The 19646-nt window shown below is 41.4% G+C and overlaps 1 protein-coding gene across 3 annotated transcripts in view; it reads left to right on the top strand.

Moving 5' to 3' along the window:
• The window catches only part of myo7ab (myosin VIIAb), a 51327-nt gene that overhangs the window by 25806 nt on the left and 5875 nt on the right, over positions 1–19646 (top strand). For 2 of the 3 annotated variants that reach the window (XM_063485506.1, XM_063485509.1), the window contains 20 exons: positions 1374–1691; positions 3013–3222; positions 4322–4498; positions 4584–4673; positions 5694–5821; positions 6885–7011; positions 8166–8285; positions 9819–9992; positions 10282–10509; positions 11276–11446; positions 11528–11645; positions 11745–11871; positions 14011–14180; positions 14266–14456; positions 16864–16988; positions 17074–17231; positions 17813–17966; positions 18442–18597; positions 18878–18983; positions 19187–19300. In XM_063485506.1, coding sequence (XP_063341576.1) covers positions 1374–1691; positions 3013–3222; positions 4322–4498; positions 4584–4673; positions 5694–5821; positions 6885–7011; positions 8166–8285; positions 9819–9992; positions 10282–10509; positions 11276–11446; positions 11528–11645; positions 11745–11871; positions 14011–14180; positions 14266–14456; positions 16864–16988; positions 17074–17231; positions 17813–17966; positions 18442–18597; positions 18878–18983; positions 19187–19300 — 3162 coding nt within the window. The remainder of the gene's footprint in view (positions 1–1373; positions 1692–3012; positions 3223–4321; positions 4499–4583; positions 4674–5693; positions 5822–6884; positions 7012–8165; positions 8286–9818; positions 9993–10281; positions 10510–11275; positions 11447–11527; positions 11646–11744; positions 11872–14010; positions 14181–14265; positions 14457–16863; positions 16989–17073; positions 17232–17812; positions 17967–18441; positions 18598–18877; positions 18984–19186; positions 19301–19646) is intronic. The other variant, XM_063485507.1, reaches the window with a different exon arrangement.

Here is a 19646-nt window from a genome sequence, read left to right as displayed (position 1 = left end):
ATTAAACAGTAAAATGTCTCAGTTTAAACATTTGATTTGTTTTGTGTTTTATTGTGAATAAAATATGGGATTATGACATTTAGAAATCATTGGATTCTGTTTTTATTTACATTTTACACAGCGTCCAGCCGTCTTGGAATAAAGGCTGGACATTTTGGTTTATCATGTGGTCAGACATAAGATGAAAATATTAGTCCTGGGTATTTAACTCTGAGTGGGGTTGTCATCTTTGTGGTGGTCCTGGAAGTTGCCAAGCCACCCTCGCATGGCGTGATGAGTTGCCCCTGCTGGCCTTTATTGGGTTTACAAGGGTAGTCATGGCTCAAAAGCCCATTATGAGCCAGGATTTGTCAGTGTGAGTTTATATGATTTTTTATATATTTTGCAAAGTTTTGTTTCACTTCTCTTTGTATATTCTTGTATTTATTCTTTCTGTATTAAACTCTGTTGGCCTAAAATATGTCACCATAAAACTATTTTTAACACATTATGTTACAGCGAGTTTATGTAAAAGTCTGTAAAGCTGTTTTCATACATGCACTGCAGCTCTGAGCTGTGATAGACACCATTCGATGGATTCACATGTGAGAATGCAAATGTCCCATGTTGTCAGGTCAGATGTCATCCAGTCTTTAACCTGCCAGCACTGACATGCTGGTTCACGGAGTATTTCCAGTTGCTCGGTGCAGACTATTTCCCGCTGTGTGCTACATCTTTGAGAGCATAACTGTGGGTAATATCCTGAAATTGTCCAGAATTTATGCATGAAAACAGCTTTTGTAAAATATGAACATGTTTGTTAGCTTTTCAACTTTTTCAGGGTAAAATTGCTATTTTTATATGATTTTTTTCCCCTGAAGTTAAATAAAATATTGTACTTTGTAAATGTTTGCTTAATCTCATTTTCTTATTAAATTGAACGTTCAGGGAACTGTAATATTCTCAAACACGTCTGCAGTTCAAGCGAAGAGCGTGAGCTCTCCAGGAGCACCACAGCAGAGCGGGTGACAGACCAGAGGCGGCTGCTGCTGCGTGTTATCATGTTAAACGTGTTCATGTGTCAGAGATTTACAGTGTTGACCTCTGCGCTGTTTTTATTCGTTGTTGGTTATGTTAGTGTGTAGAAGTTTAGATTTATTCTTCTGTGAATAGCTCATACTTCATGTCGTGTTCAGTTTTAAACAATATTCATAATCTTTGTCGACTATTATCTAATGATAATGATTTGTTAGATTAGTGTCTACTCTAGTTTTGACTAACAGTTAATAGAGAGCAAGACAAACAATAAGATAACAGAGAAAATGTAAGCATAATGCTCCATCTTCCTCTGTGAACTCTTGTCCCTCTGTTCCTCCTCTCACCTCCCTCTACAGCTGCAGCATCGACTGGAAGCTGAGCGCCAGCGCCTGGCTGAGGAGGAGCAGCTGCGAAACCAGATGACAGTTCGGCGGGCGAAGGCTGAGGCTGAAAGGAAACACCAGGAGCGGCTCATCCAGCTGGCACAGCAGCAAGAGGAGAGGGAGCGGGAGGAAAAGGAGGAGTCGAGGAGGAAGAAGGAGCTGCTTGAGCAGATGGAGAGGGAGAAGGAGCAGCCAGTCGACCACTCGGACATGGTTGACCGTATGTTTGGCTTCTTGGGGAACTCCGGGCCGCTGCCCAACCAGGATGGACAGGCACCAGCTGGTTTTGAAGTATGTATATGTGGGTTTTGTAGTCCCGAAAAGATGTCTGATTAAATCATCCATTAGCTAGGATTCCCCCCTCCGGTTTTTGAGGGGGACACATGGGGTTCTTGGGATTTTTTTCCAGGAAATGTCAAATATGTAATTTCCTTAATTTCTGGTAATCTGTGCTTGCCCCTGCATGCATTTATGATGGAAATAATATAAAGATAATAATCTTGGCCCTACAGAGGTTGCATGAATACTTCAACTCCTTCAGAATGGAATATCAATACATGTCATTGCCAAGAGGTGTGCTGTGTCTCCTATCTCAATGTCAAGAACATGGAGACAGGCAATTACTCGAGGAGAGCTGGACAGGGCCATAGAAGGCTCTTAACCCATCAGTGGACCAGTATCTGCTCCTTTGTGCGAGGAGGAACAGAATGAGCACTGCCAGAGCTACAAAATGACCTCCTGCAGGCCACTGGTGTGGTTGTGTTCACACATTATTACTTCTAGGCTACTACTGTAATTCATTATTATCAGGATGTGCTAAAAACTCCCTGAAAAGCCTTCAGTTAATTCAAAATGCTGCAGCAAGAGTACTGATGGGGACTAGAAAGAGAGAACATATTTCTTAGTTGGCTTCCCTTCATTGCCTCCCTGTTAAATCCAGAATTGAATTCAAAATCCTGCTCCTCACATACAAGGTCTTAAATAATCATCTCATCTTAATGACCTTGTAGTACCTTATCACCCCATTAGAGCACTTCACTCTTGCACTGCAGGCTTACTTCTTGTTCCTAGAGTATTTAAAAGTAGAATGGGAGGCAGAGCCTTCAGTTTTCAGGCCCCTCTTCTGTGGAACCAGCTTCCAGTTTAGATTCGGGAGACAGACACTATCTCTACTTTTAAGATTAGGCTTAAAACTTTCCTTTTTGCTAAAGCATATAGTTAGGGCTGGATCAGGTGACCCTCAATCCTCCCTTAGTTATGCTGCAATAGGTGTAGACTGCTGGGGGATTCCCATGATGCATTGAGTATTTCTTCTTCAGTCACCTTTCTCACTCTTCAGTCACCTCTCTGTGTTGAATCATACTTGTTATTAATTTCTGGCTCTCTTCCACAGCGTGTCTTCTATCCTTAGTGATGCCATGGTCCTAGTCTACACTGAGGGTTTTAGTACTATTTAGATGTAGGAAGTGGATGGTTTGTTTGGTCCTCACCGAGAACAGTGTTCAGTGTTTTGGTCTCTGGTCTTTGGCTGATTTAAATAGTTCACTGTCCTTTCAGCTCTTCTGTTTTTTGTCTCCTAGAAATTTCTCTCACATATAATTTTGTTTCTCAGGATTTGGAAAACACGCCTCGTGGTGAGGAAGCTGAAGAGGAGGTTTTGAGCGAGGCTCCCCCGTTACCTGACGAGGAAGAGGAGGATTTGTCAGAGTATAAATTCTCCAAGTTTGCAGCCACCTACTTCCAGGGTGTCTCCACCCACACCTACATCAGACGGCCACTGAAACAACCTCTGCTTTTCCACGAGGACGAAGGAGACCAGCTGGTGAGGCTGACCTTCGATCTCAATCCCAAAGCCTTTTACAGCCCCCGATCATCTGTTTAAGTTATTCGTATTATGTGTTAATGGACTCAGCAGATTTACACACGTACCGGCTGCTGAGCCGATTACCAATATGTTTTGGGCGAAAAAACCAAGTTAAACTGTCACTCTTTTTGTCCTTTTTCTGGAAAAAGAAGAGAACACAACCATATCACCAAAAATGTTGGTTTTTCAGTTTAGTTTTGGTATGAATAAATAGTTAATTTTCTTATTATAACACATTACACAATCCAGTCATCTTAGAAAGTTCTTACTGAGACGGCAAACAGTCACACCTACACAAAGGGACCTTGTAACTCCTCGTTAGCAGAAAGTCAGAGTTCAGACATGTGAAGGATCAACTAAAATCCTCTGAGCTTCGAACACTGGCCTACAAAAATGTTTGCAATGCTTTACTCTTGACTGCTAGTGGTGCTACAATATAGGCTGTAACCTACAGCATAGCAGCTGAATAAAACAAAGTGCATAATTATGCACCAGACTACTAAAACTGAGAATGGAGACACTGATTGATTTGCACACAAACACTTTCCATGTGTGTCTCAAGCAAGTGCACTATCAGTGTCTTTTCAGTAATGTATCTAATGTCATGGCCTTTTTTGGTAATGGAGATCAGCTGATCTGTGATCTGCAGTAATACAATCATAGAATTTTAGTTTGAATAAATAACCATGCAAAAAATGTTCCCCAATAGCAATAAGAGTTCACCAAAAACACACACACAGTTATACATTTCAGAATTCAAAATTAGTTTAGAACAGCAGTTTATCTCAAAGTGCTTTGTACTGTACTGTAAAGACCCCACGGTGTTAGAGAGAAACCATAGAGATCAGATGATTCCCCACGAGCAATAACCTCACAATGGTGGGGAGGAAGAACATTGCACAAAAAGAGTCTCAAAGCTGGTGATTTTTTTATTTATTTTTATAAATCAGAGATAATGCTGTAGAATAATTTTGAAATCACTCTAACGTGTATAATGAAAAATCAGGTGATTTGAAAAAAAGTTTTTCTTATCTGCCATATTTGACCTGTCCTCCAGGCGGCTTTAGCTGTATGGATCACTGTGTTGAGGTTCATGGGCGATCTCCCGGAACCCAAATGCCCAATGGTCATCAACGACGGCAGCGAGAAGATCCCCGTCATGACAAAGATCTATGAAACCCTCGGCAAGAGGACCTACAAGCGAGAGCTGCAGGAGCTGCAGGTGGAGGGAGAGGTGAGAGGATGCTGGGGATTGTATGAGTCGTTACAGATTGTCAGGTCAGAGCCTCCAAAATGTCATCTCCTGTTTGTACCTACAGAATAGCTCCATAGACAGCCAGAAGAGGAACAGCGTCAGGCATAAACTCGTGTCACTCACCCTGAAGAGGAAGTCCAAGATCACTGAGGAGGTGAGAAACACATCACTTCTTTTCAGCTGATCTAAGTAAATAGTTTATTTAACATGTCCCATGTTTTCCACTTTTAATCACAGGGTGACCTGATAACAGTATATAACCAAACCTTAAAAGAGTCTTAACTTAAACAAAAGAAATGGGAGAAACTGGACAAAAATGGCGGTGTAGTCAGTACCGTCAGTGGAGACTCCAGTTTGGTGGCTGTTCTATGGGGTGTGTATATGTGTCCCATATTATATGTGTTGTACCGAGTCAATCAACTGAAAGGGAATGAACAGTTATGCCTATAACTTCTGCTCCCTGAAGGAGAGGAACGGGGTACAACACAAGATTGCCCCGCCCCAACTTGGCTTGGTGAAGACTGCTATCAAACTGAGGGATGATTGTGATGATGGGGTATATGTGCAGGTGAGCCTGTGTGCATGTCATCACAGGTCATCTGCCTTAAAGCTGCAAATAGAGATTTCTTCAGCCAGGACATGCAGAGGTGTGATATCCCATGTTATTTGTGTTGTACCTCATTCCTTTCCTTCAGGGAACAGAAGTTATAGGCATTACTGTTTGGGGTTTTTTGAGCACTGGGACACTTGGACACCGGGAAACTGATGAGTTGCCAAGGTGGCACACCGGTGCAGTGTTGCACTGTTACCTCACCTTGAGCAGGTCCTACATTTGCTGTAATGTTTGCATATTTTCCCTGTACCTACATAGATAATGTCTGACTTGATAACATAGATATCCAAAGACAAGCTTGTTAGGTTAGCTGGTGCTTCTCAGTTGGATGTGAGGGTGAATGTTTTTTCTCTTTGTTAGCCTTGTGATGGATCAGTAACCAGTCCAGGGTGTACCCCACCTCTTAACCACGACAGCTGGGGTAGACTTCTTGTTGGGAAGTTTTTTACCACTATAGCCGACAGCCCAAAGACTGAAAAAAAATCAAAACGTTTCTTGGATTCTGCAAATTTAAGCTCAAAAGCTTCAAATGAATGCTTTTCTCTGTAACGCTGGCGGCAGGTCACCAGGCGGCTGACAGAGGGGGACTACAGTCTCCAGGGAAACAGCATGCTGGAAGACCGACCCACCTCCAACCTGGAGAAACTTCACTTCATCATTGGCAACGGCATCTTGCGGCCCACCCTCAGGTGACCCATGAGTGTCATCGGCACTAAATAGAGGCTGCTCCTAGAAGCGAGGGATGAAGATGTTGCTTGTGGCAGCATGAGGATGCTTTATGGGTGTTTTTGGACCAAGCAAATGACGCACTGATGTTTTTGTTCTCTGGAGTTGATGAAAAACTTTCACTGTAGACTTCAAAATTTATTCTGATTGTAGATTTTGTCTTGAAGATGACACTGAAGTAAAATGAATGGGTTTGTTGAAATCAGATGGCTTTTTCGGCTAAATTCGAGTGTGGAGAGCGTTAATGCTGTGATTGTGGAGCTTGAACAGTTAGTGTGGAGAGAGGTTTACTTTCATAGCATGATTATTAAAAGTATATCTTATTTATTTAAAGCTATTGAGATGATTCTGGCTTGTGCATTTACTACAGTCCTGCCTCAGCATCTGTTGAGCTCGGGTTCGTTGGGCTTTAGCAATTTAAAGACACAGCTGTGAGCCGAGTACCCAGCCTTTCACATGTTTAGGTCTGGCCTGATAATGCTTGTTTAGTGGATTCACTGTAAAGATCCACATTCTGGAAATGTTCGCACTTAATGACCAAAGCTTGTAAAAACAGTGTGTTGAGAATGACTGTTACAGAGTATCAACACTGTACCAACAGAAATGCATTTTATTTATATATCTGAAATATTAAAGACTCGACTGCTATTTTCTTACTTTCTGAAACTTCTAGTGGACCTGAATGGTCCCTTTGGTGGGCTAGTTTTAGCCCGCAGGCCACATGTTTGGCAAAATGAAACATTAGTGTTTAGTCCATTCTCACTTTAATTCAACTTTATTTTTCTCTGTAAGTGTTAAATAGAAACCATTTTATGCTGTTGGCATAGCAGACCTGGAGGATGTTCTGTATGGAATATTTGGCTATAGATCACCTCGCTGCAGGAACACAGTCCCTACATACAGATGCTGGCCGATCCTCTTTGGAACATTTTTTAAATGGGGTCTAATTTGATTTAGCTGTGGTGACTGTCTCGTGTATTGAAGAAGGCCTCTGATCTGTTTGTTGAATGTTGTCCTCTGCCTCAGAGACGAGATCTATTGTCAGATCTGCAAGCAGCTCAGCCAGAACCCGTCCAAAAGCAGCCACGCCCGCGGATGGATCCTGCTGTCCCTCTGCGTGGGCTGCTTCGCCCCCTCCGAGAAGTTCGTCAAAGTAAGAAACTTATTTCTGATGGAAAACTTAATGGTAAAACCTCACGGTTAAATGGCAAAAACTGCAACTCATTTACCTTTAAAAAACTGAAATGGGAAAAAATAACCACAATTGTAACTGCAGTGTCACCATTTTTGCACTTTTATACGCTCAGTTTTTCATTCGTATCTTCATGTTACTAATATTTGCCCACCACTGCCTGATTAAAGTGTTTTGTGGTACTCACTGTATCTGCCCTATGCCCTCTGCAGTCCCTTTATTTTCATCCATGTAATTGTACTACAGATGAAAGGTCAAGAACTAAGAGAGAATACATTTAATAATAATATATTACAGATAATTTAAATTTGACCATAAAATAAAGAAATAATGGTAAACTGCAATGAATAAGCATGTCAACGTAAATTTTTAAAAAGTGGTATAAAGGATGTGAGTGCATTAAGGATAAATGTAATGATTAAAACAAACAAAAAACATGACCGGGTTTAAAATGTGGCTGATGTTTCTAATCAGCCACCTAACAATGTTTCTTTCTTTTTACTAATGTTGATCAGCCAGCTAATCCAAAGCAGACATGTGTAAAAGATAAAGTCATATACACTAAGAACAAAGATATAATCTCTTGTTTTCTGGCAGTGGATTTCAGTCCAGGAGAGCAGATGGGACAGATCTGTAACTCGAAACACTCGCATTCAGTCAGTAAACAGCAGCCTGTCCGTCTCCACCATCACCATCAGCAGGTCTGATGGCTGAAAATCAGTTTAAGTCCTCAGACACAGAAGAAGTAAAAGCTTAAAATAAAGTAGTCAAAGGGAGAATCTCAAAGATTTCATCTGCAGTTTGATCATTGCAAGAATTAATTTTTAACAAAAACATAGCAAAAGTTTTCTGGTCTGACTCAAAACATAATATTACATCTGAAAATCACGTTTAGCTTTAGAAACTTTTAATGAACTTTTTTCTGACTGATTTTAGTAAAAAATTAGTTATGAGTTTGATTTCATTTATGTAAACAGGACAAATATAATGCTGTATGCAGTGTGTCAGTGTCTTTGGTATGTCACACCTTTAACCTTTAATCTGCTCAGTACAGTAAACAGCCTTTATGTCAGTAATATGATGAATATTTTCTCTTCTCTCTGCTCTTTTATCAGTATCTACGGACATTTTTGAAAAACGGTCCTCCGGGTTACGCTCCCTACTGCGAGGAGAGGTTGAGGAGGACGTTCGTCAACCGCACTCGGATGCAGCCGCCGTCTTGGTTGGAACTGCAGGTGCCAAAAGTCTCTCTGCTCTGTGTCGTCAAGTCCAGCCAGTGAATCCAGTTTGTCAAGTGTCTCATCTTTTAACTGGAAGCATTTGCAACAGTAAATTGATGGGATGATCAGTGTTTGTTGTTTTGTTTGTGGTTTTTAGGAATTTACAGAGCATTTAGCTAATGCTATCACTGTTATCACTGATTAACAGTTACAAAGCTCACTGTGTGCTGAGGGAGTGGTTTCCAGTTTAGCTAAAATCTGTATTAAATAATAACTGTTTGTTGAAATACAACTATAACTATATAACTGTAATAAATATCAGCATTAAATATTAGAAACTAGAATTAGCTGAAAATAACTGAGAGCTAAATATGATATTATAATAAATATTTTCATATCATTCCACTGGTTTTCATACTTTGGTTTGAAAACGGAGATAATTTTAAAATTGTTTTTATACTTTTTTTTAAGGTGTTTAAATGTTACATTACATATGTGAAGAAATATCTAGAAAGCCTGACGATGTTTTACATCAAATTACCATAAACTGTAAAACTTTACAAAAAACAGCTAAATGTAGCTAGTTTATTAAAATTCAGTGTTCTTTACTATATTTATTCTCTCTTAAATTCTCAATAAAACATCAACTCATATGCTCTGGAAGAAGCGATCGGTCCTTCTTTAATTTTAATTTTATTTATCGAATTTTAAAGTACGTGGCACGGTGGTTAGCACTGTTGCAAGAAGGTCCTGAGTTCAATTCCACCATCAGGGCGGGGTCTTTCTGTGTGGAGTTTGCATGTTCTCCCCGTGTTTGCGTGGGTTCTCCCCGGGTACTCCGGCTTCCTCCTACAGTCCAAAGATATGCACTTTGTGGGGATAGGTTAATTGAAAAATCTAAATTGCCCATAGGTGTGAATGCGGGAGTGAATGTGAGTGCAAATGGTTGTCTGTCCCTGTGTGTTAGCCCTGCGACAGACTGACGACCTGTCCAGGGTGTACCCCGCCTCTCGCCATGTGACAGCTGGGATAGGCTCCAGCGCCCCCCGCGACCCTGAAAAGGATAAGCGGAAGCGAATGGATGGATGGATTTTAAAGTTTGGATCAAGAGGACTGTAGCAGTTTCTGACTCGTGTTTCTCAGGAGGCAGCTCGCTCTTTCTCCTATTCAGTAACCAAAACATGAGGCAGACATCAAAAATAAAGGATAAAAGTTTATTTATTACACACAAAACCAATAACTACAAAACAAAATAACCACAATCAAACATCACAAATTAAAGACCTTAACAAAAAAAATAAATCTGTAATGACTGATCAAAAACTGAAATTAAATTTGATTTTTTTTATAATTTGTTATACTTTTTCATCTCTACAGGTTAGTTATCTTTAATATTAATAATGGGGTTTTTTTTTTACAGGTGGTTGGATGGTAGAGGTTGTAATATTTATATTTTGAAGTGAGCCTATAACAGCACAATGCTGCACAGCTGTAGGACATCTTAACTGTTGCCTGTCTGAACATGAGTCTCATTGTTTTTCCCTCCAGGCCACAAAGTCTAAGAAGCCCATCATGCTCCCTGTGACATTCATGGACGGCACCACAAAGACACTCCTCGCAGACTCGGCCACCACAGCCAGCGAGCTGTGCAACGCACTGGCGGACAAAATCAACCTGAAAGATCGCTTTGGCTTCTCGCTGTACATCGCTCTGTTTGACAAGGTAAAACACAGGCTCAACTGTTATAACCTCGCTGTCAGTAAACTATAACTAAGATGTTTGTCAGAAAACGTGCTTTGGTGCTCATCTGGGACGTCTGCACGACATGAGTGTGTATTCTGAATTTCCTAAATCTTACATACAAGACAAACTTAAGTGAAATGATCAAACTCATACTTGGAACTAACTGAAACTAAATTTAAATAAACAATATTTTTTAAAATGAAAACATTTAGTCAGTTTGTTCAGATCTCATGGGGTTTATAGGTAACTGCAAGTATGTTTTCATCAGGTGTCGTCTTTGGGCAGCGGTAACGATCACGTCATGGACGCCATCTCGCAGTGTGAGCAGTACGCAAAGGAGCAGGGCGCCCAGGAGAGGAATGCTCCCTGGAGGCTGTTCTTCAGGAAGGAGATCTTCAGCCCCTGGCACAACCCTGCCGAGGACTACGTTGCCACAAACCTCATTTATCAGCAGATCGTCCGGGGGGTGAAATTCGGAGAGTACCGCTGTGAGAGGGTGAGCTGCTGAGCTGTGCTGCTTTGTGTAAAAGAGCGTGAGTTACTGAACGTTGAGTTCGCCCCATATGGATCCACTGGAGTATGACTGTGGGAATATTACATTAAACCCACTTGAATGGGAGAATGAGTCTTGTAGTAAGAAAAGTTTTTGAGCATTTAAATAGAGTAGAAAAGCACTTTATAAGCACCATTATGTAATGTATGGTTGTGACGACAGTAGTATCACCCACTGGTTTCTGGAATTTGCACTTTAAAGCCTCGAGGTTTGCATTTTGTTATAACAATATAAGACAAGGCCTTGAGTGTATCAGAGGGACAAGACTGAGATGGTCTGGACATGTACAGAGGAGGGATAGTGGATATTGGACAAAGGATGGAGCTGCCAGACTGAAGGCAAAGAGGATGGGGGACGTGCAGAGGCCGCTGTGCAGAAGAGCTTGAGCTAGTTTTGCAGCTTTTTGATCTACGCATCCATCCATCTTTGTTCTTCCAGTTTTCTTATCCGATCATAGGGTCGTCATCCAGTGCCGGATAGGGCACCAGTCTATTGCAGGGCCAACGCAGAGTAACAGACAACTACTTCATATTTACAAATATACAGAATGGAGGGGTAGCTCAAGACTTTTGCACAGTACTGTATATTGATCAGCCCATCTGGTTCTCCTGATATGATCTTATCTACTTGAAAGAACAGTTGATGGCAGGTTTCAGGTGTTGGGCTTGCTTTCTCCTGACCATCGCTTCACCCTGTGTCTGTCTTGAAGGAGGAGGACTTGGCAGAACTGGCCTCTCAGCAGTACTATGTGGATTACGGCTCCGAGGTCCTCCAGGATCGTCTGCTCAGCCTCATTCCATCCTACATCCCCGACAGAGAAATCACCTCCACTAAGACTGCAGAGAAGTGGGTTCAGCTCATCATCAGTGCCCATAAAAAGGTACCTGCTGGTCGAGTGATGAAAACCAGTCTTAATTTTGTGCTGTGTTCTGGGAGAATCTAACTATAGCTCACTGTGCAGGGAGTACAAATGAAAAGGAGGGTAAACACGCAGAAGGTGAAGGAGGATGTGGTGGATTTTGCTCGTTTAAAGTGGCCTTTACTCTTCTCACGCTTCTACGAGGCCTTCAAATTCTCTGGTTGGTAAAACACTGTACCTCTTTTTAAACTACTAGATGCTTTGTTCCCATCAGTGTTTGTGGATATTTTTTAATGGATGGGACCACATCTGCTCACAGGGCCTAGCCTGCCCAAGAATGACGTTATCGTAGCGGTGAACTGGACCGGCGTTTACTTTGTGGATGAACAGGAGCAGGTCCTTCTCGAGCTCTCTTTCCCAGAGATCACGGCTGTGTCCAGCAGCAGGTATGACAAACAGCCACAAATGCACCAAATGACAGGCACCCCAAAATAAAGTACAAAGTATATTTGAGATGTACAAAGTTAATAGGTGAATTAGTTGCTGCAGGTTTCGTGGCATTTATATTGACCTTAAAGGTTCTCTACAAACAAACGATCGATTTGTTTGTCTTAACATCAGGAAAATCTTGGTTATTAATGGCGTCTTCCCACAACAACTTCTAAATCTGAAGCTGAAGAAATCTGATTATATAGAAGTCTATAAGCAAACAGCCTAATGGCTCTCTTGTGTTGCTTTATGACCTCAGAAAAACCTTCCCTGATGAGTTCATGGTCTTAATCGCTGCTTTCACCTCTGGTTGAACAGAGCATGATGTGTATTTTGTAAACTCTCATCCCATTTAGATAAAATGGGAGAATAGGTCATAGTATGAATTAGAGTGGGTCTAGCTTGTGATTGACAAGTTGCTAGACATGTAAGCCTGAAGTATCAGATGGGTTTCTCATTTGTCATATCAGGTTAAAAATGACATTCAAGCATCATCTGAATTAAATCTCTTTTACATACTTCATCCCAAAACAAGATGTGGAAAATTCAAGGTGTTCAATCAGTTCTGTCATGGGGACTCAAATCAATGAATACTAGCACATGCTAGCAGGCAAGCTATATTTTAGCTAACATTAGCCAGAATAAACAGGGTTTGATCCTCAACCCTAGCTAGCTAAATTCAGTTTTGCTAATTCTCAAGCCACACCATTTTGGGTGGGAACCATGATAATCAGAGAAGGTATCATTCTTTAATACCTCTTTAATACGTTAAAAAAAATATTTACATACATAACGTTTAATTCCAAACAAGACTTTCTTCACTTCTGTGCTGATACAAATTATTGTAAGCATGTATTAATTAATACACCAAGAGGTGCAGTGATAACCATGAAGGGGTTGGCAGAAATCCAGGAACACCAGACCAACGAGGTTCGAGAGGCTCTTGGTAAAAAGGGGGACACGGCGGTGACCCCAGAATACACAGATCTTTGTTTGAAATTGGGGTGGAATAATCCCCTGATCTGTGCCACGACTGAAGGGTGGTTTAACCCCTGAGGTCGAAGAAAGAAGAGGAGCAGCGAATCACCCAACTGGAAGACCCTGGTAGCTGCAGCAATAAAATAAAGGTTTAAAGCTCCTTAGACAGAGGTTCTAGTCTGAGTACATTTGAAGGTATAAGGTGGCACCAAAATGGGGGTAGGAAACTGGAGCACCAAAATAAAACTGTGGGAGAACTGGAGAGCGATGGGAGTGTCGTCTGTAACTACTGTCGTTGACGTAAATCTAGTTTTTCTTGCATCTGAACTGCACAAACACAGAGGTCATCCCACATATGGTTCACCCGTTAAAGGGGGACAGAGGGCCTGGAGGGCAAGAAGAAATGGACCTCGTAATATTGGATTGCAAGATGTAAGTGATCTCTTTGAAAAAGAGATCAAAAGGGGGAATTGTGAGATTATTGTATTATCTTATGCCATGTAAAGATTGGGAAACTATTATGTAGTTTTAGTTTGCATTATTCTCCAGAATTAGAAGAAGGTGATAACTATTACATTAGTTAAATTGATTTGCATTATCCGATACTGCTGTGAATGTGTTACACTGTTTCTTGACATTTCATACTGCTGAATCATGAAGAGAATATTGTGTGCAGAGAGTCAGGGCCTTTCTGTTCTGATAGCAGAGGAGACAGACCACATTCCACAGGAGTTTTACCCCCACCACCTTGTTGGAAGCAGATAAACAGGGAGCCGAGGTCATAACTTAGGCGCCGGGTGAGAGAAAGAATGTGAATGTTTAGGCTTGTATGACTAGGTGGGGGCCACTAGAGGCTATAAGAGTTTGAGCAATGCTCCATCATTTCGAGATCGATGCTGTCTGCGTACAGTATTAATCTCCCACACGTGTGTTCATTAAAATCTTCGTTTGACCTTATCTCGTTGTACCAAGAGTGTTATCTTGAGTTGTCTCCTGCATCCCTCCTTTAATATTTTGAACCCTAACAATAGTTTTATCATTTTTAAGTTTTTAGGGATCTTCTGCTTGTCAGAACTGCATCTTGTCCATATTTTGAAGTATCAAGTTTAACTTTGCAGAGGGGGTAAGCTCCAGGGACAGAGCTTCACCCTGGCCACCATCAAAGGAGACGAGTATACGTTCACCTCCAACAATGCAGAGGACATCCGCGACCTGGTGGTCACCTTCCTCGAGGGACTAAGGAAGAGATCCAAATATGTGGTGGGACTGCTAGACTGCCTGAACCCAGGTAAGATGAATGATGATGATGAATTAGAAATAAAAAGGTGATTTTAGGAGCAGAACGGTTAATCTGTTTGTCATCTCTCTGGCAGTAGGGGTAGATTCCAACTTCCTGAGTTTTGCTAAAGGAGATCTGATCATCTTGGACGAACATGACGGAGAGCATGTGATGAACTCTGGCTGGGCACACGGCATCAATGACAGGACCAAACAGAGAGGGGACTTCCCTGCTGACTGTGTCTATGTGCTACCTACTATCACCCGACCACAGTATGATATAGTGGTAAGTGCGGTCAGAAAAATAATCTCTGTCTTCCAGATTCTGTAGGAAGGTCTTTTTTTTTAATCCAGCAGGTTGTTTTTACAGGACAGAACTGGAAGTCTAACCAGTTCTTCCAGAGTAAGTGATTTCAGGATGTCCCTGTGCAACAGTGTGTAGACATACCTGGTTATTGTAGCTAAATAGCTCAATCTTTGTTTCATGTGACCACAAAACTTTTCTCCAGGAGGCATTTGGATTATCCACGTGGGCAGCTGCAAATTTCAGTCAAGCTTGAAGGTGTCAGGGGCTTCTTTAATGTTCGGTACTTTCTCAATCCATCCATCCATTTTCTTCCACTTATCCAATTTAGGGCCCCGGGGGCGCTGGAGCCTCTCCAAGCTGTCTTAGGGCCAGAAGCAGGGTACGCTCTGGACAGGCCGCCACTCTGTCGCATGGCTAACACATAGAGACAGGTTGAACCTTGGTGGTTCCTGGATTGTTCCTGAACATCATGACCAGTTTTCTCTCATTTTTGAGGGTGACAGTTTGGGTCTTCTTCTAGAACTTGGCAACATGGTTACATATCCGAATAACTTGTACCTAGAGCAGGGCGATATGACCAAAAATATTTATCACAATATACATTAGAAAATTTGCGATAACGATATAACTGACGATATAATTGACACTAGACAAAATACTTTACAACTCCACAACTTTTATTAGTGCAAAAAAACCCATTAATGTATTTTCACTTAAACAAGCAGCTGTTTTTTATGTGCATTAAAGTTATATAAAAATTTAACAGTGCAAATGCAAATTCCTTGCTGACAGTTTAACCAAAAGGCATTTCCAGTGGAAATTGGCCAACATATCCTCAGCATAACCATGTATAATATCCACAAAACTTAAAAAGAGGTTATACACATACAATACAGTAATATTATGTTGAAGCACAGTACGTGTCACTCCGCGAGGCTCCTGCCTACGATAGCTGTAGTACTCCGACAATCCATCAAGCGGTGCGGCTTCGTAGCTTAGCAAAGTCGTACTAAAACATTTGACAGATTTTCGAGCGCCGTGTACCACATAAAATCGTTTTGAGGTCAGTAAACACAACCAGAATTCATACATAAGGCACACGGGATTATAAGGGGCACTGTCGATTTTCAGAAAAATCAAAGGATTGATTTTAAGTGTGCCGTATTTTCCAAACAACATGGTAATAACGACGGCCCGCTAGCATGCTCTACCAAAAATAGTGCTTTGTTGTGTATCTGAGGGACGAAAGCTAAACCAGTGCCACACCACTGAAGTTGCAGCATTTTTACAAACCAATTCTGGTTCATCTATTTCATTCAACAATCCGCTTTCGCCCTTCTCATTCTCCGTCACCGCCGTGCTTTTTCCGGCATGTGCGTATGAAAACAAAGGCACTGCGCATGCGCGTTTTACCCATATTCTATCGCGATATTTCATTTTCTTATCATTGCCCAACATTATACCGGTATTACTGTGAACGGTATGATATGGCCCAGCCCTGCTTGTACCTACATAAAATTATGTGAACTGGTGGTTTTGGAAACTGCAGTTGTTCAGGAATGGCTCCAAGAGGCCTTCCCAACTTATGTAAACCTGAAATTCTCTTAGAGTTTCACAGAGTTCCTTGAAGTTTCCTATTGTAAGTATTGGCCAATGCAATGAGTGCTGTCAAACAAATCCTTTAAAATAAAAATGACCATGACGTTTAAACTGTGTAAACTGCTGATCTGACCTGTCAACACTCCAGCTTTGCTATTTTTTTTAATTAATGTCAACCAAACTGCCAGTCATCTATTAATTAAAATTTACACACAAAAAATCCTCACTGCACATATATTTTCAACACATGTGTGAAAACAACCTGATTGAAGCAGCATGTGAGCAGCTGCTGTCTCTCCAATTGTTGGCTATTAGCTGTTCACCATTTTTTTTAGCAGTTTTTCCCCCAGTTAACAAAAAACACAAAAATAAATATATGCTAGTCTCTCTGTGCAGCCAGCTGTGTGTTTAATGGCTGTCTACAAAGTGTCAAACACTAAAATACTACAAAAATATTGAATTTGCACATTGTATTATCATCAAAAGCACATCACTAGTTTTCTGCTTGGTATACTGTAACAGAAAAAAGTGCTTTAACCACACGCTATAAACAAAAAACTCATGGATTCTGAAAGGAAGGTTTTGACAGGGATGTGGTTGTTGAACTCCAGGTATTGGCTGCTCATTAAAAGGAAAATTAAATTCCCAAAAGCATTTTTTTTCTTCCTAGAAAATGTTCTGAAATATGTTGATGTACTTTGCTGAATTAACCAATTGGAAGGGTCAAATATGAAAAAAAAATCAAATCTTACCTCTTTCACCCTCGTCCTGTTTTACTGTCTCTCAGGCTCTCGTCACCATGACTCCCGATCAGAGGCGCGAGTCTATCGGTTTGTCCCAGATTAACCTTTCGGACCAAGAGGATAAATCCAAGGCCTACACTCTGGAGGAGTTTTCCTACGACTACTTCAGGTGACTAAGTGTAATGTGAGGCTGTTTTAAGTACAAATGACGTTAAAAATATGCGTGAAAGTTTCTTCTAACCGCTGTTCTTCAGGCCTCCTCCAAAGAGTACTCTGAGCAGGGTGGTGATCTCGAAAGCTCGAGGGAAGGAGCGTCTGTGGAGCTGCACCCGCGAGCCTCTCAAACAGCCTCTATTGAAAAAAGTCCTGGCTCACGACGAGCTCTCCCAGGAGGCCTCTCTGGCCTTCATAGATATCCTTTAGCGGAGGGCGTGATTGATCATTTGTTTGGCTTTCTTGTTTGCTTTTTTCCTCTGGTGCTTTTGTTACTTCAGAGTGGGTAATTAACTTTCCCAAGGGACCATATGAGAAAGTGGAAGTGTTGTGAAGGGCTCAGTTCAGTTCTGATAAATATTCATTTTGTGTCTTTATAAACTGCTACTGGTAAGAGTGGATGTTGCAGGTATCCAAGCCTGCAGTCACACCTGTCGACCAAACTCCCCACAAAAGTTTCTCACTGTTGTTTGTGATTTTGATGGGACTCATAAGCTGGTCTTGACTGCTCCATCGCTAGCAAAGGTCTAGCTGCTTTTTTAGTCTCGTAGTGGCGATTGAAACTGTAATATTTAATCTGCTCTATACAAAGAAAACATGCTTTTTAATGCTGGTAGGTTAGTAATTTTAACATGAGAGTTTATAGGGATGAACTCGGTTTTTTGGAGCCAGCCAAGTGGCCATCAGAGGAAGTTTGCTGCTTGGTTATTTCCAGTCAGCCATACTGCCTGACCTGTACCAGCCTGTCGTTATGTGAATGGTCCTTGACTGTGTTTGCACCTGTGATGAAGTATATGGGCGACTACCCGTCCAAACGAGTGCGTTCTGTCAACGAGCTCACCGATCAGATATTCGAAGGAGCCCTGAAGGCCGAGCCGCTCAAAGACGAAATCTTCTGCCAGATTCTGAAACAGCTGACAGACAATCACATTAAGTAAGTCCAAGAAAAAAACAGTCTTTTCTAGCTCTTCTTCTATAATCAATATTTTAGCTCAGTGTTCACAGTTTAAGCTGTGAGTGTTCACCTCTTACATCTGTAACATGCACCTTCCTGGTAACCCCAGCGGTTCTTTCACAGTCTCTGCAGCACCCTTAGAGTCTTTTTGCCGCTTGAAATTCATTAAATTCACACAAGCAAACAAAACTATTCATTGTCCACACAGAGACTGGTGTTTAACATTTTTCGCCTGCTGTACCATCACCACAAACCATATCCCTGCACACTTATAAATATGCCTGGTAGGAGCAAGAAAATAATGATATAAGCATGATGGAATATGAACATGCATAAAAGATTTCTGACTTCTAGATGTTTCTCACTAAAGGACACTTTCTTTCCTGTGCCACAAAGCCAAAATCCTGACCCTCAGTTTGTGCACTGTTTACCTTGTCATGGTGTTTGTGTGCAGGTACAGTGAGGAGAAGGGCTGGGAGCTGCTGTGGCTCTGCACTGGTTTGTTTCCTCCCAGTAATATCCTGCTGCCTCACGTCCAGAAGTTTCTGCAAGCCAAGAAACACTATCCTCTGGCTCCAGACTGCATGCAGCGGCTGCAGAAAGCCTTACGGTAACACAAACACACACAGTTGTTGTTAACGCCTGTTAAAACTTCTTCACTGCTGCTTTTTACAACTTTAAGTCTCACACCACTTTTTTAGCTCAGTTGAAAAGCACCTGCAAGCAGCCTCTAGTTTCCAGCTGGTTCATACAGCTCAGTTACAGAAACTGTATAGTGCATATTACCCCAGTGTGTGATTAAATGATTGCTTTAAATTACAATTTTTACCCCTAGTAATTGTTTTTATTATATTTTATTCATTATTCATCCTCACTGCCCTTTGTGCTAGAAACGGATCAAGGAAGTACCCTCCTCACCTGGTGGAGGTGGAGGCCATCCAGCACAAGACGACTCAAATCTTCCACAAAGTTTACTTCCCTGATGATTCAGACGAGGTCAGTGACAATTAACATTCAAAAAGTACATTGTTATGTGGTATTTTACAACTGTGCATTTTATACACTAAGGACAAAAAAACTGTAATTTGAGACGTGCCACCTCTTTAAACAAACAGTGAACTTGCATCGTTCACATTTTTCTGCACATTTACTAAATATTCTGCTTATAGCTCGACTTTAGTTTATGTTTGTGTTCACAGGTGTTTGAGGTGGAGTCGAGCACGAAAGCCAAAGACTTCTGCCACAACATCTCCGGACGTCTGATGCTCAAATCCTCCGAGGGCTTCAGTCTCTTCGTCAAGATCACTGACAAGGTGACACCTCCCTCCGCAGCCCGATCGTACAAACGTATTCACTACAAGCTCAGCTCAGGGGCAGCAAATAGACAGATTAGACAAAAAAGCCATAATTTTCTGTTTCTATGCTGATGACCTTTCTCTTCTTGTTGTGGTGTTTGTAGTTGTTGCTCTCTCTGCTGTCATATTTCTGGTAGACCTTTGGTTCTCTACCAAGAATTTGTTGTTTCAGATTCATAAAAAGTAACATTTTTGGTCATTTTTCATTAATTTGGAGTCAGTTCGTTTTTATGTTGCATCCTATTTTCACTGGTTTGACCCTCTTCCTGTTTTGTGGTAATTGTGAGTCTTCTCTTGGTTGTTT

The sequence above is a fragment of the Pelmatolapia mariae genome, linkage group LG10_11 (genome assembly GCF_036321145.2).
Source record: "Pelmatolapia mariae isolate MD_Pm_ZW linkage group LG10_11, Pm_UMD_F_2, whole genome shotgun sequence".
NCBI lineage: Eukaryota > Metazoa > Chordata > Actinopteri > Cichliformes > Cichlidae > Pelmatolapia > Pelmatolapia mariae.
The sequence above is the reverse complement of the archived record's forward strand: the minus strand, read 5'-3'. Positions and strand labels throughout refer to the sequence as shown.